The sequence below is a fragment of the Thunnus thynnus genome, chromosome 14 (genome assembly GCF_963924715.1).
Source record: "Thunnus thynnus chromosome 14, fThuThy2.1, whole genome shotgun sequence".
Lineage (NCBI taxonomy): Eukaryota > Metazoa > Chordata > Actinopteri > Scombriformes > Scombridae > Thunnus > Thunnus thynnus.
Genome location: NC_089530.1, coordinates 11,689,475 through 11,714,022, shown reverse-complemented (window position 1 = coordinate 11,714,022; position 24,548 = coordinate 11,689,475). Strand labels below are relative to the sequence as shown.

Sequence of the window (24,548 nt, the reverse complement as noted above, 5' to 3'; positions counted from 1 at the left end):
CAAAGCCTATGAATGCTCCATGACAACATTCAATTTAGCACATTCGAAATGTAAGGAAGTACAGCTGTGTGTGTGTGCGTTTGTTTCTTTGTTTTTTATGTGTTTGTGTGTAATGCAATGCTGAGGAATAATAGGGGGTGTAGAGCTCCAGGAGCTTTGCATAGAGGAAATACAGTGAAATACACCGGGCAATATGGTAGACGTTACATAAGCAGAAAGCACCTGGAGGCTAGTGTGATTTACATTCACATACCTGGGAGAAAATTTTTCTAAAGTGTTTCTCAGTAAATATTTTGTTTTTACAGGATAAATCTGGTGATATTCTATAGTTTTCTTATTATTAACAAATTCCATGAAAAGACCAAAACCAACAATGGACTGATCCCACTAACAAGTATTTCTTGTGTAGCCAGCCTATTCCTCTGTGCCAAAGAGCTTCACGTTCTCCAAATACTATTAAAAACACATCAATGAGCCACACCGTTGCACTTGGGGACATGTTCCTTCATTACAATGAACATGGGCATTGTAGTTTATTTTGAGGCGATCCCACATACACCGTCCTGCTGCCATAAATACTTATTAGAGCACCACATGTGGATAAATCCACAGCTGAGAATAGTCCCCAAAAATGCACAACTTACTCCTGTTTGAGTGACATTTTCTTAAAATTACAGTGCCCAACTGTTTCAGGAGATCATTAAGCCCTTGTAAATGAAAATATTTGCGATCCATTTGTAAAGATTTGCATCTTCAGTAGCAACCAGTGGACTTGGGATTGAGTGCCACAGACAGGCTGGGGAAGTCACAAAGTATTAAAAGACGGACTAACACATTGTTGGTTTTGGTCTTTGTGTGGGAGTTGTTGACATTTTCAAGAATATTGCGAGTTCTTTATCATCAGTCAATACAATTATACTCCCCACTACTCTACCCCAGGACCTTGTGAAGTGTGAGAACAATTGATTGTACAAGTGAGGTTTACATGTTCGAAGATGATGTCAATGTGCAGGTTCAAAAGCAGAGTTTAGGTTGCAGTTAAATACTGCGGGCATAAAGATACCCTCTAATGTGAAATGAAATTTTCCTCATGTCCATCACAGACTGATTCGATTGCCTGAAGGTTGCAGTATCACGTGTCTCACAAGTCTATACATAAAATAATAAACACTGTCCCTGTGTGGCTTTGTTGTAATGCAGAATGTATCTCTCTATCTCAATGTTGAGGCAGAAGTGTTCCACTAAATCTCTTTCACAAGCTTTTGTGCTCCAACCTGGCGCAATCAACTGCAGCCAAATTCCATGAGCTGTATAGACTAGCTTTAAACCCTTTTCTGTGCAGCTGATCCTCTACAGTAATTCAAGCTGATGCGATTAAAAAATGTCTTTTTATGCGTCTTCTTACCTCTAAGACCTTTCGTCAGACCAACTGTGCATCTGTTACAAGGTTACCTCCTTTCCTTCGTGCCTCTGCGATCCTTTCCTCTCTGAGGCTATTCTCCACCAAATCATGGTTAGCTACCGGATCTTTTATCTGCCAGAACTGAATTAATATAGTTGATGGGACAAACATTGTCAATCTGCCGGAAGAATGGAGCTGACTGAATTCAATCTCTGCAGACAATACCAGGGGGAAAGCACTCAGAGACAGTGCCACTTTGCTGAAAGTCTTCTGTTCTGGAGAGGTTATTGGCCTTGACAAAAGGGTGATGCAGAGTTTTCCATCATTAATGCTTAAGTGCCCCTACAGTCTTGGAGTGGAGTTTTTCTGTACATGCACTTTTCACTCCTGACACTTATCTGGCTTATTCTTTGAATACTGTTACTAAAGAAACTTTTCTGATGTCATCAAAACATAAACTGCAATGTTTAGCCACTCAAACTCTCAACCTATTCATGTTTCCTTCTTTATGACTCGTAGCTTTTGTCAAAGCCCCTTTTCTTGAAGAACTTTACAGTGTATGTATCTACTTTGACATTGTTTTCTGATTTTTCTCTGACTAGATGCTCTTAATGTATACTGTGTTAATTGTTGTATTGCAATTAGCTTATCATTTCTTGTCAATTAGGCTATTTATAAATGGGGTTGGTATTTGTAATATGTTAAAGTTAAATGGTTCTGTCCTTTAAACCATAAAAGGGTGACTTAACAATAAATTCAAATGATGTTCTTTTTGAAAATGTATATAACTAGCATAAAAGCCATTTAAAAAGATACAGAGGGATAAGACAAATGGGGTGGAAATATTTGGGTAAAGATTTTGTAATGGAAATGTATAAATTTGTGATTTGGTTTGGTTTATAACATAGCTCTATTAACCTAGATGAAACATTTGCGTGCTAATTCACTTATTGTCAATTAATATAGGCCTAATTTGTTGGCTAAAATAAAATAAAATGAGTGAACTTTGTTCAAATAATGTTTCAGTAAATATTGTTTTTTTAAATATACAAAACTTTTTAAATATAAAAACCTTGTGCAGTTGTATAGCTCCAGCATTAAGTATGAACATTTAACCTTTGACCTTACAGATTGTAACCAATGAAATGTCTCTTTAAACTTTAAAGGCAACAATGATAACGAACGCCTGGCGATTGCTAGACAGCGAATCCCATACCGACTTGGTCGAGTAGTTGACGAATGGCTACTCGACAAAGGTAAAATCACTGATTAAAATTTCAAATAAAATAATTTGATCATAACCAAGTTGTAGCAATATTTTGTAAATAATAAACCTAAAAAATAAATGTTCAGTAAAACTTAAAAACAAAATGATTTGAACAGTTAAATTTAGTGTTTTATATTTTTCATAATAATGTATTTATTTTATAGATGTCAGCTGTTTTAATACGTGTTTATTGTCAACTTAAGGTTAAAGGGACTGTAAATATGAATTTAAATCCACTTACTGAAGTAATATCAGCATTGTTAAAATGTCTATAAATTACTGTAGCATTTTGCTGTAAACGTATAAATGATAAATTTAAAAGATCTAGTTAAGCCATTCATTAGTTGCTATTTTTAGTGTTATTTGAAACATTTTTGAAACATATACAGCATTGTATGTTCCTAGATTAGTGTAATTTGATCTATTCTGATTAAACTGCTAGCAATGATAAATAGAGTGCAATATGAATTGGCATCAGAATTTTGAGTCCCTTTAACAGACATTGTAAATATGTATAGGGCATTAGATCAAGGAACTGTAATATAAAACAAACTGAGTGCATGCTTTGTTTTTTATAGTTCAATAACTAATTCATATTTTTCACATAAAATGTGAAATGAGCCCTATCATTTTTTTTATGTTTTTTTGTTTGTTTCCATTTTTCTTTATTAAAGTGCTGTCATACAATGTTTTTGTTTTCCAACCATATCTGTTTTAAGTTTAATTTTCCTTGGTTGCTTTTGCTAAAAGGATGAATAGTTTCAAATTTCCTTTCCAGAAGTGTATCCTGCTTTGTACATAAGAAAAGTCCAATCCTCACTACCTGTAGCTATTTAGAACTGTTTTTCCCCATGCTTGCTTTGCTCCAACTTTGTAAATCCTAAAGTTTTGAAAGAAAAATTAAAAATTACATAAGCATAGCATATTAAAACAAATTCCCTTTCCGTTATTAAACAGTTGTTTTCTTCTTTCTCAGGCAAACAAATTGTCCATTTATATTACTTTCAAGATTATCTTTTCAAGTGTAGTTAAATCTCTTACATTTCTGACTAGACTGCCCTTTTAGCAAAGCTGCATTGATTTTCTAAATCCTGTGTTTTGATTTTATGTATTTTGCTTTTCATACTGTAGGCATCTCATCATTATTACAGCAATAAATTACCAGGGTTTGCCTCTACAACCTGTAATTTATTGGTCTCATTAGCCACTGGGCAAATAATTCGTCTTTCTGTCTTTTTTCTTTTTTTCCTGTTCAGTAAAAGTGACTGAGTCCACAGTTCAACATTCTTGTATATATGTAACATTGTTTTCCCACAGGGCGGCAGCTTACAATCTTCAACAGCCAAACCACTATACAGATTGGGGGCTGGGAGCGAGACCGGAGTCGATCCTTTCAGGGCCAGCTTTCGGGCCTCTACTATAATGGCTTGAAGGTGTTCAACATGGCTGCGGAGGGGGATCCCAACATTAGAATCCAGGGCAGTGTGCGGCTTGTGGGGGAGTCTCCCTCCTCTATCACGCCACAGTCAAGTACCACAGCCAATCGCTCAGAGACATCCACGTCCATCATGGAGATCACCACCACCACAGCGTCCAGCAGGCGAGTCAAGCAGACTACACCACGAGAGCCTCAGCAGGTAAGATGAGCTTTAAATGTCTGTCTGTCTTAAAGGGGACCTACTATGCTTTTCCTTATTTTCCATCATATATATAATATTACAATACCGGATGTTCATGTTAAATGTTGATGTTCACCGCTCCGCACTGCTAACATTATGGCGTTTTTCTATTGTTTTGGGGGTAGTCCTGCCGAGCCATGACTTGAGTTGAGCTGGCACGCTGTGAGTGTTTTTCCATTACACAGCAGGGCAAAGTAAAATAAGTTGTTTACCTGTTGAAGTTATGCTGGTCGTCTGCAGCTCTTCATCAAACATCATCATCACTGTGGCTGTTTCTGACTGTACTATTCCTCCCTGCATTATTTCTAACAGATCTGCTGAACAAATAGCTCCAAATATCTCCATATGTTGTTGTTTCAACCATTTTTTAGCACCACTAATGAAGCTCTGCTAATTCAGCGAGGAACATCTTTCATTTCCTGTAAATTCTTCACAATAAAAGACTCTCATCATTTAAAAGTCATTTAAAAACTTTTCATTTGAAGCAGTACAGCAGGAAATGTTGGGTTTGCATCGACGGTAACTTAACATGACTCTGATATGGCTGCACCTCGGGAGGCTTCCGGAAAGCTGATCAGCCAATCAGAACAGATTGGGCTCATCGGAAGCCTTAAAGAGACAGGAGCTAAGACTGCCTGTTAAGAGACAGAGACAGAGGCTGAACTGAGGGGCTGCATAAAGGGCCAGTATAAGATAAATAAGGAACTTATTTATTTATTTTTCGAACTGTGAATCATGCAAAGCTACTCTAGTGTAGTCCAAAAAATAAAAATATAGGGCTGAAATGAGCATAATAGGTCCCCTTTAAGAGACGTTCATACGTGTCATTTATGTTATGAAATATTCACAATGCACAGCAGGAGTGAAGCACATCCTAGATTAATATAATACATTTCATCATTATGCTGTTATACTGTATCATGAAATATATGCCTTACTTTATTGTGTCATGTCTTTCTTCTCCTTGAGTCCTCTGACCTAAAAAATGGGGGAAAATAAGTCCATTGTTCCACCATTGGGAACAGCTCCACAGGCACGCTTTTGAGCATTTCTCCCCATGCAATCAGATGTGGCATTGTGGTGTGTGTGTGTGTGTGTGTGTGTGTGTGTGTGTTAGAGTGATAACCATCATAGAGGTCCTCCATTATCTTTATCTGTCCTGCATGAGCGGTGCAGCATCTGCAGGAGCATATTACTTCTCAAATGCCACAATGTGTGACTGAACAATGCAACACAAAACGTGTGTCCTATCAAGTGAAATGGCAATAAGAACATTTCTCAAAAATGCTCCCTGCCAAGAAAAAAAGAAATGTCGTCTTCAATCTGGTACAATACAGCAACAGCTATGAATTTAACCTAAAAAAAACTCTTCTTTATGTCTTAGCTTGGATTAGTGATATATTTGTTTTACACACCATCCAGATAAGATTCAAATTCCTAGACTGCAGTGCTGCAGATTTCCACTTTGAGTCTGAATTTCACAACCAGTGACTATATTTACTGTTATCACTGCACTGGGAATTAGCTTGCAACGAACATGCTGACAGAACTTCATTAAGATCTAGGAATACCTGCAACTGAACAATAAGATTGGAATTGACTCATTTAGGTCACAAAGAAAAATTGTTTGACTGGATTTGAAGTAGTCACAATGTAGGAAATGCCTTCATGTGCTGTTGATACAGAACAAAAATAGAAGCTTCATGGCCCACAGGAAATACTCTGCTTTTGTAAACAATTAAAAAAAATTGAACTCAATGATAACTAAGGAACATGTGTTTGAATTGTTATGGAGTTAAAGCCACTTATGATATTTATTCCACATTAACACAGAACTGATTCTTTAAGCTAATGGCCATTTTACATTATATGAAACTCTCAAACAAAACCTGATAGAAAGGGACTGAAATATTGTTGGTTTGAAAACACAGAATCTCTCAAGATACTAAGAGTTTTAAATAAAAAGAGAAAACCATGCAGAGCAAATATGTATCCGGATTTCAAATACTCTGTGAGTCAGTTATGGAAAGCATACATAGTAGCTTAAATTAAGCATCGCCGTCGACTAAAATGACCCTGTAATCAGCTTTTACAAATATAGTTTAAAATAATTTTGGATTTAACTCATTTTGATTAATCGGATTTGGTAAAGGGAGATTATAGCGTCTCCAGGAGGGGGCGGGTTTAACTTCATATTGAAAAATATATACACAATCCAAATTATTTAATTTTAATTCCTTTTTTGAAAGATTATCTAACTTTTTCTGTCTTTGCAATATGACTGAATAAAAAAGTTAATACACACCGTAAGTTTTTCAGGAAAAATGTGTCAGAGTCTAATGCTGTGTTGATTAGTTTAATTGTCTAGAAGTAACTCAAACATATTCAAACCATGTTCTTTAAACCATTTTAAATATGTTCTTTCACATTAATATCTATTGTTGCTTTTATGGAAATTGAAAGTATAAATAAGCCTTCAACCTTGAATCTTGGTGAATCTATGAAGCCAGCATTAAGCTTAAAGATTTTCAACTCAGAAACAATCAACAATTTAAAGCAAAACGAAATGTCAAGTTATTCTCTCAGTTTAACCGACTGTTCAACCTACAGCTCATATTATGAAGTGACAAACTCCTCCTAGATTTCAACAATGCAGCAGTAAAGAGCCCAGATTACTGGCCATGTCCTAACTCTCTCTGACCTGAGCCCATAATGGTTTGTGTAAGGGTCTGCAGATGCTGACAAATAATACAATCATAAATATTGATCCACTGGAATGGTTTTCTCTCAGACTCAGCATGGTTCCTGAACCGTTGCTGGAGCATGTAATACAGGCGAAATATCAGACAATAGACTATAATTATATCAAAGCTCCATGCAGTGTTATAAATTGCCACCAAGGAACCAAGAGATTGACAGAAAGGAACAGGCTTGATAAGATGGATGCCCGTCTTTTTCAGGCCTTTTCATCTGTAGAGAAATAAAGTGATATAAATGACCGTGACAATTTAGAAATACAGGGCATTACAGAGATGCAATATGTGCAGGGCATCTATATTTGTCTATTAATGTACTTATTTTGTGCTTTAGATGTGATGTGATTTTGGATATCTGACATTATGCCTTTATGCTAATCAGATTCTGCTTGAATAGTTTAATCAATAACCATTTGCCTTGTTGCAAGCATGTGTACAGCTCTTGGTTTTGATGTAAGCAGTGTAGTGTGAAGCTCAGTCCTTTTTGGGAATCAGATGCTGATGATAGGTACGTGTGTGTTGTTCTAAAAGTATGCAGAGTGTCATTAAGTTATCAGGCAGAGAGAGACAAGTTATGTTGCAAACTCATCTTTAAAGTGGAAAAAAAAGGCTTGGTAAAAGGGAGAATAGTTAAGGCTAACTGTGTTTGTTTAGGTGTTATCTAATGCGTTCATACAGAAAAAAGGTCATTGGATTAAAGAGTTGTTCTGCGATGTAGACAGAGAAATGAATGAGGCATGCAAAAATGTGTCTATTGGGAGATGTCAGTGTGTTCAGTTTGATTCAACGTGACGACCTTCCCATGGTGAGCTCTTGCAGTAGGACTACTGTCTCAGGACACTACACTTAGAAAGACATTGTGTCTGGCTTCTGTTAAAAGAGACGGTGCATTCATTCCTTTCCCTTGAATAGTCTGCATTTAATCATTGTCCAGCTGTTCCATCTCCTTTCTGATGGCGAATGCAATTCAGTGAATGCTTTTATATCCTAAGAGCCTCACATTACTGGGACACGTACATATTTAGTATGGCTGGCCCCAGTGGAAATGGAATGGCTAACACTGGCGGAGGCAGTCTTAGGCTCTAACCATTGAAGCTCAGTGAAAATGGCACTCCAGAATATGTAGATCAGGCTGGAAAAGAGTGCAGTTGATCCAAAAAAGATAAGCACTATATAAGCTTGTCTAACAATGACAGGTGAGGGCATTTATTAACTTGACACGCATAGTTAAACTTTAAGTCCAGTTAGAGTCACCTGTTGTAAGTGCCTGTTGCGTTCATTGTCACTCATTGATAGATTGTCAGTAAAGCAATGACCACAGGATGGCAATAGTGAGAGAATACTAAAAGCAAAAGAGTTTTTAAAAAATGGCAGGCTCTGTAGATTTAGGGTATGTCCTCTTGCACTGGCCCACTTAAAGTCAGTGCTAATCATCATTAGTATAATGATTTTGAAGCGTCTGGGGGACTCTCGCCTTCTCAGGTGCCCTATCAAATAGTTCTGTAAATGCTCGTCTGGGGTTATATTGTTATTGAATACCATGGGCCTTGGCTTATGGGTAACATTACATTAATGTCATTCTTTTCAAACCACTGGGTGTCCACTCATGCTTTATTAAAATGGATATTAACATCTTAGAGCACACTGGCCTAATCGAGAAAGAAATGCACCATGGGAAAAAGCTGATGAGTCAGAATTGTTAATTTAATAATGATTTGAATTTTCCTATTGCTTAAGGGATAATTGGATTGGTTCAATTCCAGGACTTACAGCCCACTCAAATACAGAGCTAGTAAATACTAGTGAGGCCTAACCTTGATTTTACCTTTATTTTGATCATATCCTGAAGTTTCCAGACTAAGAGATTCTACACTTGTCTCTTTAGTGTCAAATCGTCTCTGTTGTGCCTTTTTTCTGCGGTGTGCTCCATGCCCTGAGCAGGGGAGGTAGCTTACTGTATGGGCCTGACTGTCTTAATGAAGTGTCTGCTCCCTGTTGTAGTGCCTGGTCGCATCCAATTAAACCATAATGCACTTGTGTATGCATTCACAAACAACGGAATAGCTACTGTACACACACAATAAGAAATGCTTCTTAATTCTCTTGGCTACTGATATGATTTGGACTATATTTTCCCGCCTCAGCTTGATTTATTTATTGTTCAAGAAAATTAGTGAATTCTTTCCCTCATGCACCGAAAAAAGAGAAATTTCAGGTGTACAGTATTGTATCTGCAGATGTCAGTTTGGACCTATAACTGCCAAATTCACACAGGACTAATGGCAACACTAGCTGCCAGTGGTCAAGCACTTTCAGCATTATGATGAGCTAGCTCTTGTTAATCTGTATCCATGGTCCTCAACCAAAAATTTTTATTCAGTTTGATTTGAGATGAATTTTAAAAAGTTATGGATACACCAATGACTTGGACTTTTGCATATATTTTGGATGCTGCACATGTGTAAATGTGGGATATGATTATAATGTTTACCTTAAATACTGAATACATGTTGTGTGTAGCAATTTTTTGAAGAGCCGGTGGACAAAATGAAGGAAAATGTCAAGTTGGAGAAAGATAACATTTAATACCAGATGATGCTTAATCAAAACCACTCAAGGATAAGAGACAGCGCCCTGTGTAACTGTTACCCTCCCTGCAAAAAAAAGAAAAAAAAGACGAAAGCCTGCTATCTGGAACAGCCATTGAGAGCTCTTGACAGTGATGGATCCTCACCTGCATTGCTATGTATTATCAACCCTGGCCAGCACACATACAGTATATAAATCTCACAAGCGGTCATAGTGTGAGGCTGCCATCCACCACCACTTCTGTCTGCAGAAACATCATCTAAAGTTGGTATTGGCTGCAGCATGATGAAAGGACACAAGGATACACCAGAAGAAAAATGTTGTTTAGTAATGACTTGGACAAATTAGTGCAGTGGTTGTCAAGCATTTTTTTCAATAACGGCAACCTTCCATAATGATTTGTTAAATAGTTTTTTTGATATGATGATTTATTGCTTATTTCTTCCCATTTGATAGCTATGTTTGAAAATGTAACATAAAATTGTAATTTAAGTACAAGTTTCCCCTTTTTAAAATGTAGTCAAAGGTTATTAAAATGCACAATGAAATAAAACAGCCTACAGCCACACTAGCAGCTCTGTGAGGCTGTACTTTTCTAGCTTTGGGCTAAATGCTGCAACATGCTGATAATGCAAGTAATATCTAATGTGTTAATCCTCTTAGTCTAGCATGTTAGCCTGCTAACATTTGCTAATTTGCACTGAAATACAATGTGCAGCGATTTTCACAACAATTCATCCAAAAGTTGTCTACACATTTCACTCAATCCCAAAAATGTCAACCCTTTGGTGGCTCTACAGGAAAGTCAGGGTATCACCAAAGTCAGTAGTTGTCCTGACGGGGACATGAATGTGTCCACATTTCATGGCAATCCATTCAATTGTTTTATTCAGGCCAATATGGCACTTCTTAAACAATAGCAATATCAGACCTTATCTGACATTCCACGCTTACCATGTTTCCTTCATCACATTTTTGCAGTTTCTGTTTTATAGCTTGTTGCTTGTGGAAATTCAAGAATGCAGATTATAGCTTGTTCTTAGGGAGAATGAATTGCCACTATGTCACATCATTGCCAACAAATAGTCAATTGGCCTCACTATTTCTGAATTAACCCTAGGTGAAGTGGGTGAAATAGCCATTCAGGGGAAGTGAGGAACATTCAAAAGACATTGTGTGGGCCATTTCATTTGCACTCACAGCACATGGTTCAGTTCCAGTTGAACTGGCTTGTAGTGGCTCTGTTTTTCTTGGTCCCCGAGACGAGAGGCAGAAACCTGGCCTCTCTATAAGTCACAGGGATAAACAAAGATTTGACATGCTGTGCTGCTACACCTTTAGTGCAGTGTTTAGGTACCTCCTAGCCTCCCTCACTGACTCTTACAAACACACTATAATAAACTTAGTGTCACAGTAATCTTGTGTTGAAAAATCTTCTGCAATTTAGTTCCCAATAACTGCTCAGTCTGCAGCTTCTCTCCGTTTATAATCACCCATGCACTATGTCTCTTTATTGTATCTAGTACTACCTTTAGGCATTGTTGTGATTGTCTTGACACTGGTAGGGATTATTGTTTTTCAAGCTAAGGCTGCAATAAATCTGCACAGCCAGATTTAATACTAATCCTGCATGCATCAATATTCAGACCTGAGACTTATCTTGGGTATTAAGCACTCCTCAGGCAACTGCACACATGCAGTGTACAAGGCTCTTTAATAGTGTTATATGATATGGTACTGAGACTTCAGTTTAAGGATGATTTGGTCTTAATTTTACTTAAGATTATATCTACTTTTACATATTTTGCCATGCTAGCATGGCAATACGGACAGCAATGCCAGTCTGTCCACCATTTTAGTCCAGACTGAAATATCTATGAGACGGATTGCCATGAAAATTTTTAGACATTTAGCTTCCCAGAGGATGAACCTTACTGACTTTTTTGATCCCCTGACTTTTCTACTAGCACCACCATGAAGTTTACATGTGTGGTTTTGAGTAAAATGTGTCAACAGCTATTGGATGGATAGTCGTGGAAATTGGAACACACATTCATGCTCCACTCATGATGAACTGTAATCACTTTTGTGATCTCTCAACTTTTCTTCCAACACTAACTTCAGGTAAAAATTTTGTTCAGTACTTTGGTTTGCAAAATTAAAGATATTCTCATCAGCCTCAGCTGTACTTTGTGTTTAGGCCTAATTATCAAATGTTAGCATGCTAACACGTTAAACTAAGATGGTGACCATAGTAAACATTATACCTACAAAACATCAGCATGGTAGCATTACCATCAAAGCATGTTGACATAAGGATTTTAGCTCAAATCATGGCTGTGTTTAAGTATATGGTGACCAGATGTCCCGGGTTGTCTGGGATTGTCCTGGTTTCAAGCTGTGTGTCCCTAGTCCTAACAAATATCTGTAAAACACTAAAACGTCCTGGTTTTCAACATTCACTACCAAATTGTCCCGGTTTTCACCACAATTAAAATAATAATTATGATATGATACTTGTTTTCAGCACTTATATAGATGTTTATTATGTTCTGTCCCACTCATTATTACCTAACCCAATATAAAAACATAAACAATGCACCATGCATCTAAATTCAACACTGATTTGTCTATATGTGTGTCAATCAATCAATGTGTCGTTATCAAGGCTGTTGCTAGCCTATGATGCTTGGGGCTCTTTCTGACAGAACCTGTCAGTATGCTAACGGTTAGCTGTCTGTTAGCTGGTTAGCCGGTCTTTTCTAAAGAGCTCCATGATTCTTACTCCTTTCTTTGTAAAGTACCCGGCAATGAAAATGCTGCGTTCTGCACACACTGCAAGAGTACATTTTTGGTCATGCATGGAAATGTGGATTTGAAAGATCATATTAAAATGGCCAAACATAAGCAGTGCTGAGCGCTCCAGAAAAGAAACTCTAACTAAGAAAGGACTGAAAGACTGCAAAGTACAAAGTACCTGGCAATCTTCTTGAAGGTAACTTTCTTTAAAGGCTGTTTCTCATTTTTTGTTAGTAACGAGGTGTAATTGTGATTTAATGTTTTGACATTTTAATCTTTGTAAATTTTCGACCAGCTCATGGCATAGCGTTGTGAAGATGTAAGTTAAATTTATTTTTATGTTATAACCTATAAAGTTATTTATAGGCCACAAAGAGATTTGTACCTTGTTTTGTTTTTTAAAAAAAGCTGGTAGGAAATGTGTCTCAGCCATTTAGCCAGTAGCCTGCACTTGTGCGCACTGACGAATACCTTGGTGGATTTTGGGAGAGAAAACATAATTTTTCGTCTGCAGAGGTGCTGTCCACGGTGTTGAAAGGTGCGCTCAGTAGGTGTGCTAAGCACTGAAATAATTGTCCTCCATCCTGATGAAAATGCCTATGGTGCATGCATAAGCGCATACATGTGCGCGTGCATGAACGTGTGGTACACTTAAGGGACCCGGTCTGGGGGTTTGAAAATCTGGTCACCATACATAAGTTCAGTCTCACAGAGCCACTAGCATGGCTGTAATATTGCTCCTATGATCCTCAGTTAGAAATGTAAAACCATTGGCTTAAGACAAATCTTGCTGCTTAATATTCTAGTTCCATCATGTTGGTAGTGAAATTAAACTCAGGTAGATATAAGACTTATGACGAGCTTCACAAGTGTGCCACCGTTGTCCTCTTTGTGACGTAGCATTAGAGCCTTTTAGAAATCACTGTTGTCTTCACCAGTCACATGAATGACAATGCATCAAAGAGATCATTTTTTTCTTTTTTGTTCTGGTCTCTTTCCACTTACACTGCAGTTCTTTTAGTGAACCCAATTTACTAATCTGCTTAACTCCACCCGTTCAGATGCCCAACCCTCCTTTATTTGTTATGCCACAGGATCAGCCATTTTGTGTTTATCTTGTTTTTGTCCTATCTACCAGTGCGGGGTTTATCAACTCCCTTGCATTTCAATTTAAATTTTATCAAGTTACTAAGCAACAGACTGCCTGCAACAGTGCAGTAAGTTGTTTTTGATTGACAGGTATACACTCAATTAGTCAAAGGGCACTTTTCTCGTCAACTTACGGGGGGGAAAAAGCATAGGGTATTTGCCAGAACTGTATTCTGAGTAGCTGGCAGTTAAACTTGATGTTCCTGCTCATTCTATTACAGAATAAAAAGCACAAGTTTTCTTTCGTTGTTCATTTCATGGTACTGTGAGTTACCCAGCTGTGTTTGTACTGGTGTCAGCCATGTAATCATGGTTCATATACACAGCACTCTCATTGCTGAATTTCATGATGGATAGTTATTTTTTCTAAAGATGGCTTTTACTGCCTTTTTTTTTTTCGTTGTTTGAAAGAGAAGAAAGAGAGCAAGATGAGACAGGCATGCCGTAATTCTAAGTCAAGATGCTGCAGGTAACTGGTGTGCAGTTTGGCCACCAGTGAACTCACATGACAGATAAATGAAATACAGAGTCTCCTTAACCTTTCTCCATTCAAGAGATGTGCGAATGATACAGAAGTGGACACACATCCTATGAAAATGAAACGCATGGAAAAGGGAAACTGCGGTTTGAGAATACCCGATGTGAGAAGCTTTCCATTGTCTTTTTAGATAAAATTAAAATATTTCATTTCATTTGCTTCTCTTTATTTACATTTCCTACTTTGGAATTGGTAAAGATCACAGTAATGTTTAGATTGGATATACTTCATTAGTGTACATGATGAAATAGAGTGTATCACTAAAATGTTGTACTTTTACTATTCGGAAATAGAGGAGGGTCACTTCTGAAGAGTTATTGACCATTCATCAAAATGAGTACTTCAAGTATCTTGAAGATTTTTTTTGTCAACAGAACCGCATGAAGTTTCAGATTCCTCTTCTTTAAAAAGAAACGATTATAAAACAACAGCTGAAACACAAGAAGCTTTAGGTACAGTAGGAAGTTTGTTTTGTTGATTCTACACAGGATATTATCAGAGCCAAATTTTGTAACATTAACATTCCTGTGCTAGGTAAAGCTAAATGGGAAATTACTGATTTGCAGAGATTGTACATATTTTTCTTCTCTTATTTGTGTTAATAAGAATTGCTTGTCACATCCCTAACTAAGTGGAACTGTTTTCCTCAACTCATCTAAAGGCAGATCTCATTGTAAGATGAAAACCAGATACCTTTTTTCTCTCATTTCTACCTCTGTGTGCTCTCCAATTAAAAAAAACAGACACATGCTCAGCAAACTGAAAGGTTACTAAAGAAACTCACAATGTTCCACATTTACAGGGAGGATTAATCAGCAAGGGTTCAGTCATGTTGAATGAGTCGTATTTTATTCAGGATATTAAACCTACAGTAACTGTATCATGGACTTACAGACATACTGCAGTGTTCAGTCTGAGTGTCAGTGCCCTATTAGATTATGGTGCCTTCAGTTATTCACAGAAAGAAAACATCTTTCACAGAAAGATGCAACAACATTGCAGGGGATAAGATTTCCCCTGCAATGCAGATGTATGGGATTGACCATTGTGTTATTGAGATACTGCAAGCTTGAGAAAAAGAGTGATTATTATGAAACAGTTGGCTTTACTGACAGGTGCACTATTGATTTTTTCTAGGTTTTATTATATTACATGTCTTTTATTCCCTTTTGAAAATGTCTGGTGTCACCACCTACCCAAGCTGAAGAAAAAGAAAAGCCACAGTGGATAATTCAATCGCTGCAAGTGTAACAAGCACAAAAAAATGATGAGAGCAGAAACAGATTGAATGCAAGTGAGTGTAGATGGAAAGGTCTCCTGTGCAGCACTTGTGTGTTTTACTAACCTCACAACCTTGCTCCTAAAGTGGGGTGTGTGTGGGTAGGTGGTCGTGGAGTGTGCCGCCCCAGGCCTGGTCATGGGCTGTGCCCACCCAGTGCTGACAGATGGCAAAGGAGCTAACACTGTAGACCTGCGGTGGCCCCGGGCCTGCAGCGTTCACTCCCAGCGACAGACCATATCCATCATCTTAGCCTCACCAGGGGCCATTATAGAAACTGCCCTTCAACATTGTGTTGCACACATAGAGTCCATGTTACTTGCTGATCCAGTCCACCTTGGCAGGGGTGAACACATACATGCCTTAGTATGTCAGTGTGTGTTCACATGATTTGATGAATGTTTGCATGACAGCAGATTCAGGCTTTTCTGCAGCAGGTAAACAATCTGCACATTATCCAGCTGAGACACCAGGATGCCTTTTGTTGCATTTGATGGTTTATTTTATGCTTTCTTGTTTTAAAGGTTTGCTAAAATTCCTTTACAGATACTTACTTATCACCATTATCAAGATAGTCAACAAAGAAGCATCTTTGTTTTTGCTGGTTTCACTCTACTGGCAGCATTACAGAGGGCTACAGATTGTCCCACCAAGTCTTGTTTGGATGACAAGAATGAAACCTACGCAGTGTGAATGTCGTCTCTGTTGTTTTATAAAGTGTTGGTTTGTGCGTGGAGGAGATAGTGACACTGACAGCTTTACAGCATGTTTTATAGACCATATTGTTGTCTCTCTGGACATTTGCTGTTATGATTTCTAGAAACAGAAAATAGTCCTGGGCCAACTGTTGAGCATGAGATACAATTTGTCCTACAGTACATTGCTCCCACCTGCAATATTCTGTGATCAGCTGGTTTATACATTACATTCATGAGCTCTGTGCCAACTGCTCAATGAGCAGCGCTGAGCTCTCCACTTTGAAAAATAATTTTCTGAAAAGCTGGAAGAAAGTGTCAGCCACAAACTGGCTTATGCATCTAAAGGCTTATTTTTCATGTTACAAACACTGTGAGTCATATTTAAAATTTTAATTCTCAGAAGAAAAAAAAAATCTGATATGCTTATTTCACCCCAGGATAAACCCCTTAACTGATCCCTTCAGCTTGTAGAAAACAAAACCGATTGCTAAATGTGATGCATTCTAGTAAAGAACATCAGCAAACTTCACAAGTAGAAGACCTTGCCTTGAGTTGTGTAGATCTGTTTTCATCCATCTAATTTGCTGCATCTACAGTATCATAGCAGTGTAGTAATTGAGTCTGCAGCTACCGAGAGCCTAAGATTAAGATCCTATTGTACTGTACACCAATGGCTGGTTCCGTTCGAGGAGTAGTCATCTTGATCTCACGTTAAATACAACATTATATGAAGGGCTACTAAAGAGGGTACAGGGATGGAGATAAGGAAAGTATTTGGAAATGTCATCATCAAATAGATTTTAAATTATAGTGAAACAACACAGCATGCCAACAGCTCAAGCTTAGTTTATAAGTGCATTTATTTTGCATGAATTAGTTGTGTATAAGCTGCACATATAAGCATTGATGCATCTGTCAACAACTATAACTCATTATATGAATTATCCATAACTGGTTGACTGATTATTGACAACATAATACAACACTGTGATCATATAAAGTTGTCTTCATATTGTTTATGAATATAAACTATGAAGTATGTATTTATTATATTGGTAAACTGTATTATTTATAACTAGTGCTAAAGCACTCATTTATTTATACTTTTTTTTGCTCTTCATGATGCTGACACAATTTTCTGATAAAGATCAGAAGATGTGGCTGAAATCTCAGTGGCAAATTTAATAAGTGTAAGTTAAGAATTTTTTGTCACCTTAAAGCAACAAAAACCTTCTAGATCAACATGTTTTCATCAACTGTGAACACGCTTGTGAATAATATATACATGTGTGTAACATTCATTAACTGTTTATACATAGTTAGAATTTTCTTTGTTGAAAACTACATTTATAATAATGCATAAACATCCTAATATTGTAAATACACCATAGTGTTTTGTTGTTTAGTGTGCATGTCTGCTCATAAGTGCATAAATTTTACACTTTTACAGAAGCTCAGTAAAATTAAATAAAATTATACCATCTGTTCAAAAGTCTAAAGCTGAATTTAAAAAAAGGTCTATATAAAGAGCAGGTCTAGTCATTCTGCTATTACGACCCTGCCACAAGTACAGATTTATGAACTCTGCCTTTTTAAAATATTATTTCTCTCTACATTTCAAACCTGTATCTTTTGTTTTCTCTCTGCTGAATGAGAGCATTGCTCATTAGTTTATGGCGGTCACGCTCGGCCTTTTGTGAATGACACATCCAGACCTGGAGGACAAGAATCTGATTATGATGACGCTCTGTGGGAGCTACATGCAACCTGGTCTGCTGTTGTAGGGCAAAGCTGCTCTTCCTCTTTCCTCATGTCATGTCTTTGCAAACGTTACACATGGGAATTAGGCCCGAGTACATTCATCTCAGCGGTGATGGCATCTATATTAGGATGACAAATTTGTTCCTGTCACCTGATGAGGGACTGGGACTGCATGTCAAGATGCAGGTAAAGTCAGGAAGACAGTGATTTGTGGCCGAGCTGAATATCTCTTCCTCTCCTGCTCTCGCTGTCTCAAAACACACACAGGCAAATGCTTGGATTTGTCATCTATTTTTAGATTTTGAGGGAAAAGAATGCAAAATGAAGCATTACATAGTCACTTTGGATTGAACTGAACTCTTTCCCCCAAAATGACAAGTGTTTGTATGTTTGCATTTAGATAGAGAGCAGCATGATTACAAGCCATTCTCTGGTAATTGTTATTCCTGCCTCACTCCCCAGTTTATCCTTAATGTATGATATTCCTCCTGGTCAGTCCTCTGCTCTCAGGCCAGATTACTACCAAGGCGAGCTACCACGCACAGAGCTCCAGATTCGATTTTAGATAACGAAAATATCAGGGCATCCAGAGGGGAAAATGCTTCAATGCCGACAGATTTAATTTATCTGAGAAGTGTGAAAGCAAGGATAAGGGAGGAGGGACAAAGTCAACCATGTACTATACTTCTATGGAGCGCTGTTTATGCATAGGCAAGAGAGAAAAGAAATGAGAGAACAAGAGGGGGGAGCGTAGGAGGTAGATGGAGGCTGATAGTGTCTTATGAATTTCATATTAAGATTTTATCATTTAGAGCATGTAGCTAACAGAAGGCATCCAGCCTTCTCCTGTGTAATCTGCTAGAAGCTGTATACTACATGGCAGCAGCTCAACGTGCATTCTTCTGCACTTGTCCATATTGTGTGCACATTATTTATAAGTCCCCAGTAATAAATAATAAGAACCAAGCTTAATTAGAAATCAAAATATGAACTGTTTATCATACATTGTGCAGAATGACGAGTCTACAGTCGTATTGAGCACCAGTCACACATGGTTCACTCTGAGTCAGTGACTGACATGGTGATTGTGTGACGCAGGCGCTGACTGGGAAATGGACTTTGTGCTTCCTCCTACACGGCACGACAACTTCCCTGCGTACCTTGGTGCATCAGCCGTATCATACGCTGTGCTAAATGTTGAATCCGCATTAAGGCCATTTGGATGACTGTTCCTGAACAAAAAAAAAAGTTGAACAGGGTCCTAAGGGGGACTTAAGGAACATCTACAAAGCAGCACAGCAGTGCCTTGAAGCGGCCCCATTAGAAGGCATCCTCACACAGTAGCGTTCTTTGGTCCCTGAGAGGGAGTGTGTTTAACGAGGGCACAGTCATTGTGTACATTTTGAAGCAGCTCTGTAATTACCCCTCATCTACTTGCACAGCGCACCTTTACACTCCTACATTAGCCCATACCTGTCCCTTGTATTAAGCACTCAAATGCAGTCTTTCATTTTGCACAGCAGAAGCTTTCCTGAGCCTGCACACTAGCAGTCAATGTTCACTCATTCTTGAGTCTTGCTGTTATTTTAGTCACTAAATATGGTCTTTTTACTGTGTTGTTTTCCTTGAATTTGCAAATATTCATCAACACACTGTTACATTCCCAACAACCTTTATACACCTAGTTATAATGGAATTAAATGCCCTTTGCAAAACGTACACAATACCAAACAACTGTTTCTGAATAGATTGAATCCATCAGACTGTTAATGTGTAGCAGAAATAATCAAACAAACAGTATTTTACTATAATTTCTATCCCTATTCCAGTCCTATTTTGAATTAGATTTATGGTTCAGGGTATATTAAAAATGATATTACCAGTCAGCTCGGGAATGTGTGTCTCTGTGTGCAACTGTGCTTGTATGTTTCCATATTGCGTGCTGTGAGTGTACCAGGTGTGTGAAGCTGCCTCCCGGCACCTTGTTAGACTGTCTGGGGTGCAGTGACTTAAAGCCTCGAGGAAGATGTATGGCAAGACAGGAACATGTGGGTACCAGGGGAGGAGATGGAGAGCCTCGGACCATTCTTTTTTTAATGACACTGTGATACTCAGCCTGAGGTCCAGTTGCAGCAACAGCTGGTTCGTTTTAAATAAAGCAAAGCCTTTCTCCCAAAAGGGACAATGTCTCATAACTTAGCAAGTGAAAACAGCTGTCCACCATGGCCAGTTTTATGTTATGGCATACACGAGCAGTCAAAACAGAAAGATGTGATACCAATTATTCAGACTTAATTGCCTTTGAGAAGTGCCAGCATCTTTTTTTATATGAATTCTCTGGTGCTCTGAGGATTCACACTACCTACTGAATGCACTCAGTGGCCTGCTTATATGCAATATAATGTAATGCCTTGGGTAATTACTGACAGCTAATACATTTTGTTGTTGAAATGTTTTGATGCTCCTTAAACTTAAGTTGTTGGAGGCAAAAGTCAAAATTGTTTATGAGAGAACAGGTTTGTTTATCATAAAATTAATGATGATGCAGTCCATGCTATAAAACAATGGACTATTGTTAACAAGCAGTTTGTAAATTGCATTTTGAAAGCTGTATATATCTAATGTGCCTATTAATTTCTTATATTATATCCATTTAGTCATATGGGCGCAACATATTAACTTTAAAGCACCGTGATATCCCAATGACTCTTCTGCATATAACAAGAGTGAAGCTGTTTTCTTTTGCAAACATTCATTTTGATACAAGACTTTGACGTTATAACAGAACGATATTTTTATATGTGAACAGATTATAGTGCAGTGCACTTTTATAGATTATAGTAACCAGTCTTTCTTGGTGAAGCAATCGTTTCACACTTAAGTTTGCATAGCAGACAACATCTCAGTAACATCTCAACAAAGCCTTTCCTGGGAAAAAATAATGCAGCATCTGCTCTTGTTTATTGCATATATTTTTGTTGTGTGTATTGACGGATGTTCTTTTGGCAATGTCTGTTTTGGAGCTTTGTTGATTCATTTGCTCAGAATTGCAGAATCTCTTGTAAATCCTTCTCAGCGAAGATACAGTAGAGAATATCTCTATTTTTACCCAGCTGGTTGTTCCCTATTGTTCCTCACTCTACTGTGAGAGTCGCAGTGGCAAGCTGATGTACCACCATGAAGCCTTGCATCAGAGCTTTTCTTTAATTGTTAAACAGACCATAGACTCAAGATATTTTGAACATAAGTTTTGAACATGATACATGTTATAGATACATAACCTGTATATATATGTATATATATTCATCAATGTTTGTCCTACAGCTGAGCTGTGACAGCGATAATGTCATTCCATTGTCTTCCAGCCACGCTGAAGTCTGACTCTGTGTGAGTCCGTGATGTTGACAGCTTGGCAGACCAGCAGTAGGAAGAGTGTGGGCGAAGGCCAGGCAATACACTGAGCTGAACCCACAGTCTTAGAGGCCCACACGCCTTCATTATTCAGTTGGAATCCATTGAGCATCTGGGACTAAATTATTCATCAACATCGACCTAGTTCCAGGGTGCTAAGTTAGATACTTGGATGTCATCAGACGTTCTGATAAGAGCTGCTGCTGCAGCGTGATAGCTGCCATGGGTAAATAGAGTGTGTGTGCTCGGATCATAAAGAGTACTGGCCGCCATTATGTTGTTATAGACTGTAGTTTTGTAGATCAGATCCTTTAGGTGTATGGAGCTCAGTGTACGAATAGGGAGGAATTCTTCAGCCCGTGTCTAACCATGAGCCGTCTCTATCTGCTGTCCCACTGCCTCCCGTCCTCTCTCTCTCTCTCGCCGGCCCGCTAATGATGTGTTGCTGCTAGACTGAAGCTTAGGACAACAAACTCCTCCCAATTAGTCTGTGCAGACTACAAGTCTGGTCAGATCTGGACACTAGCAGGCCACTATCAGTGTAAATCTGTGACAGCATGAGAAATAATGGCACAATCTCTGCACAGGAACATATACAGAATACTGATTCTTCTGCTTTTAGGGGCATTTTGAGCTTTGGCTTCAAGAGCTGGTGCCAATTATAGACAAGATATAAATAACATTTCCAGCTGTAGTATTGGCTTAAGGTGGAGTCTTGAGTACGCCCTTGATGATTTATCTGGGATTATTGTGAGAGAAGGAAATAAAAGAAGCATGAGGACAATTCCAAGTATAGTAAGAACCACCTTGTAGCATAGTTTTTATTCTGACTTTGAACTGATAGTATTCCTTGTTGCCTATATTTCTTCAGACTTTGTGATAGTTGAACAGACTAATTATACTTGTGTAAACCATATATACACCCTGTTAATTTAGGCCTCCTAGCTAAATAAGACAAAAATGGTTTTGGCTGATAATTTAAGTATTATAATTGGTAGAGAAATACCGTTGGTACTTTAAAATATCATATTGAAGGGCTGCTTATTTTCCTTCATATTTCAACAAACACACCCCATCTGTAAGCAAAATACATTAGGCTTATATATTTGAAATCCCTGAAGTCCTGTTGTCATATACAATGATTAAGGTACTAAAACCTGCTCTGTTAGGATAAAAAGTAGAATTAGAATGAATGTCAAGGAAGATAGCCATACTACAAATAAAAACCAGCATTTATTTTCCAGACAAGAAGAGCCTTTGGTGCATGACTGTAACAAGCAGTCCACCTCTGGTTATCAGTGATTTCTTCCATGTATTGTCTTGCCTGAAAATAGCGACAGCCCGTGGGGAACAGTTATTCAGTACGGCGCTTACATCTAATGGATTGTGAGCAGTATGAACATATGGGTTGTGGATGTTGTGGAAATGGAGGATGAGACATACACAGACAAAGATCAGAACACTTTGTGAGGAAAAATGTGCAGGTTTGCATGCAGTCTAGCAGACTGCTGAAGGCTTTTTTTTGTGTTATGATAATGTGCAGCAGATAAGCCATTTTCTCTTTGATTTTTCAATCAACCCAGAATTTACTGGCAGTAAGCATTTTTTGGTATTTTGAAAAAGTACTGGGCTTTACAGCAGATCTTAATGAGCAACAGATTATGGACACTGAGTAAAAAAAATATCAATTTTCTTACTGGCACCGATCAGCAATATAACAAGAGAGAGAGCTTTACAAAACAAGAGCTTGGACAAAAACAGGGCTTACCAGGGAAAACAGAAAAGCAGAGAGGCAAAAGAAAACAGCAAGCATCCTCAGTGGAATACATTACCAGGACAGTAGAGGCATGCTTCGGATAAATCCTTCAAATGCCTTCAGTGTCCTCCTGACTTTCAGCTCGTCTCCAAAGAGACATGTTGTGTGCCAGAGAGCATTCATCAAATTAGACCAGAGAGAAAACAATGTGAAAACTAGCGGCTCTCCATAGAGACATGCCGACAGGTTATCACAGAGAAGGTGTCTCTTGCTCTCGAGCACCAGGGCAGCAGCACACAGCATCCTCCCAGAAGAGCGGCCCTCCCTTCCCTCCCCTTCCCTGCTTCAGCTAAGGATTAAGAGGGGAGAACATGCATTCAGGAGGGAAGTTTACAAATGTACTGCATTATAGTAAAGCCATCTGCTCCATACAGTAGTTATTAGGGAGTGGCATTCAATACTGTGTAGTCGAGCATTAGCAGGGAACAGATATGCGTTTGTAGGGTTGCAGATAAGACGGTGTCCAGAAAGAATGAGACTGCTGACTAAGCTTTAGAGAGCACATGCAGACCAGGGCTCAGCCTGGACATCTCATTAAGGAGGACCATTATCAATCCTCAGAGATCGAAAGGCAGCATGACAGAGCTAAAGAAAGCACGAACGCGCCTTTGGCTGAGTCAGGTTGGAATTTCCACATCACCTTTGATGGTTCACAATTGGTGCAGGAGCCAAGGTCATTCGATAACCTTACTTCACTATTAGGTCTACAAAGATTATTTTTCATTGTATCTTAGCATTGCTTGTATAATACCCCTTATACCTGAAGTATCTGAAATGGCATTGTACTTAGAAACTATGAAAATTCTCATACTTTTATATGAACACTAAAAGCAGGTTTCTCTCTGCAGTACCTCTTTTTCTTCCACTTTTTGTGTGTTTCATACTCCCAACTGTCTCCCTAGCTTTTCTCAATACATCTCATAGGAGCGTGCTCTCTGCTGCTCTGAGCAGGGGCAGATAAATGAGCTGTGCTGTAGGTTCACCATGGCTTCAGCACTTTACCGCTAGATTAATGATGCTTTGTGAGCCCCGAGCCTTTGCTTTTAGCATTTTAGATGTACCTTCATAAAATGAACTACAGGTACATCTTGTTTATACGCGTATCTATCGGAGCATCTTTCCTGTGGGCATGCTGCTCTTTGCATCAGTAAACTCCGCTGAGCTAATGAACCCTCCCAAAAACATACAGTATTTGTCGAGAATGACATTTAGATGAAGGAACCAAATTTTTATTTTTTTTTGACTCGAAATCACAGCAGTGTCAAAATCATCACATGCATATCCTGTGTTATTTAAGATATCTCCTTTAGAAAAGATTCCCGTGTCCTTTTCTGGCATCCAGGCCAAGCTGCCTGTCAGTTTTCATCACAGTGGCTAAATTGCATGGTAAGCCCCTCACATACC

General features: G+C 38.3%; 1 protein-coding gene across 14 annotated transcripts in view; it reads left to right on the top strand.

The window, feature by feature from the left end:
* LOC137196888 (neurexin-1a) overlaps positions 1 to 24,548 on the top strand; it is a 270,048-nt gene that overhangs the window by 226,004 nt on the left and 19,496 nt on the right. For 10 of the 14 annotated variants that reach the window (XM_067609836.1, XM_067609837.1, XM_067609835.1 and 7 more), the window contains 2 exons: positions 2,569 to 2,658; positions 3,987 to 4,306. In XM_067609836.1, the coding sequence (XP_067465937.1) occupies positions 2,569 to 2,658; positions 3,987 to 4,306 (410 nt within the window). The remainder of the gene's footprint in view (positions 1 to 2,568; positions 2,659 to 3,986; positions 4,307 to 24,548) is intronic. The other 4 variants (XM_067609842.1, XM_067609840.1, XM_067609849.1 and 1 more) reach the window with 1 other exon arrangement.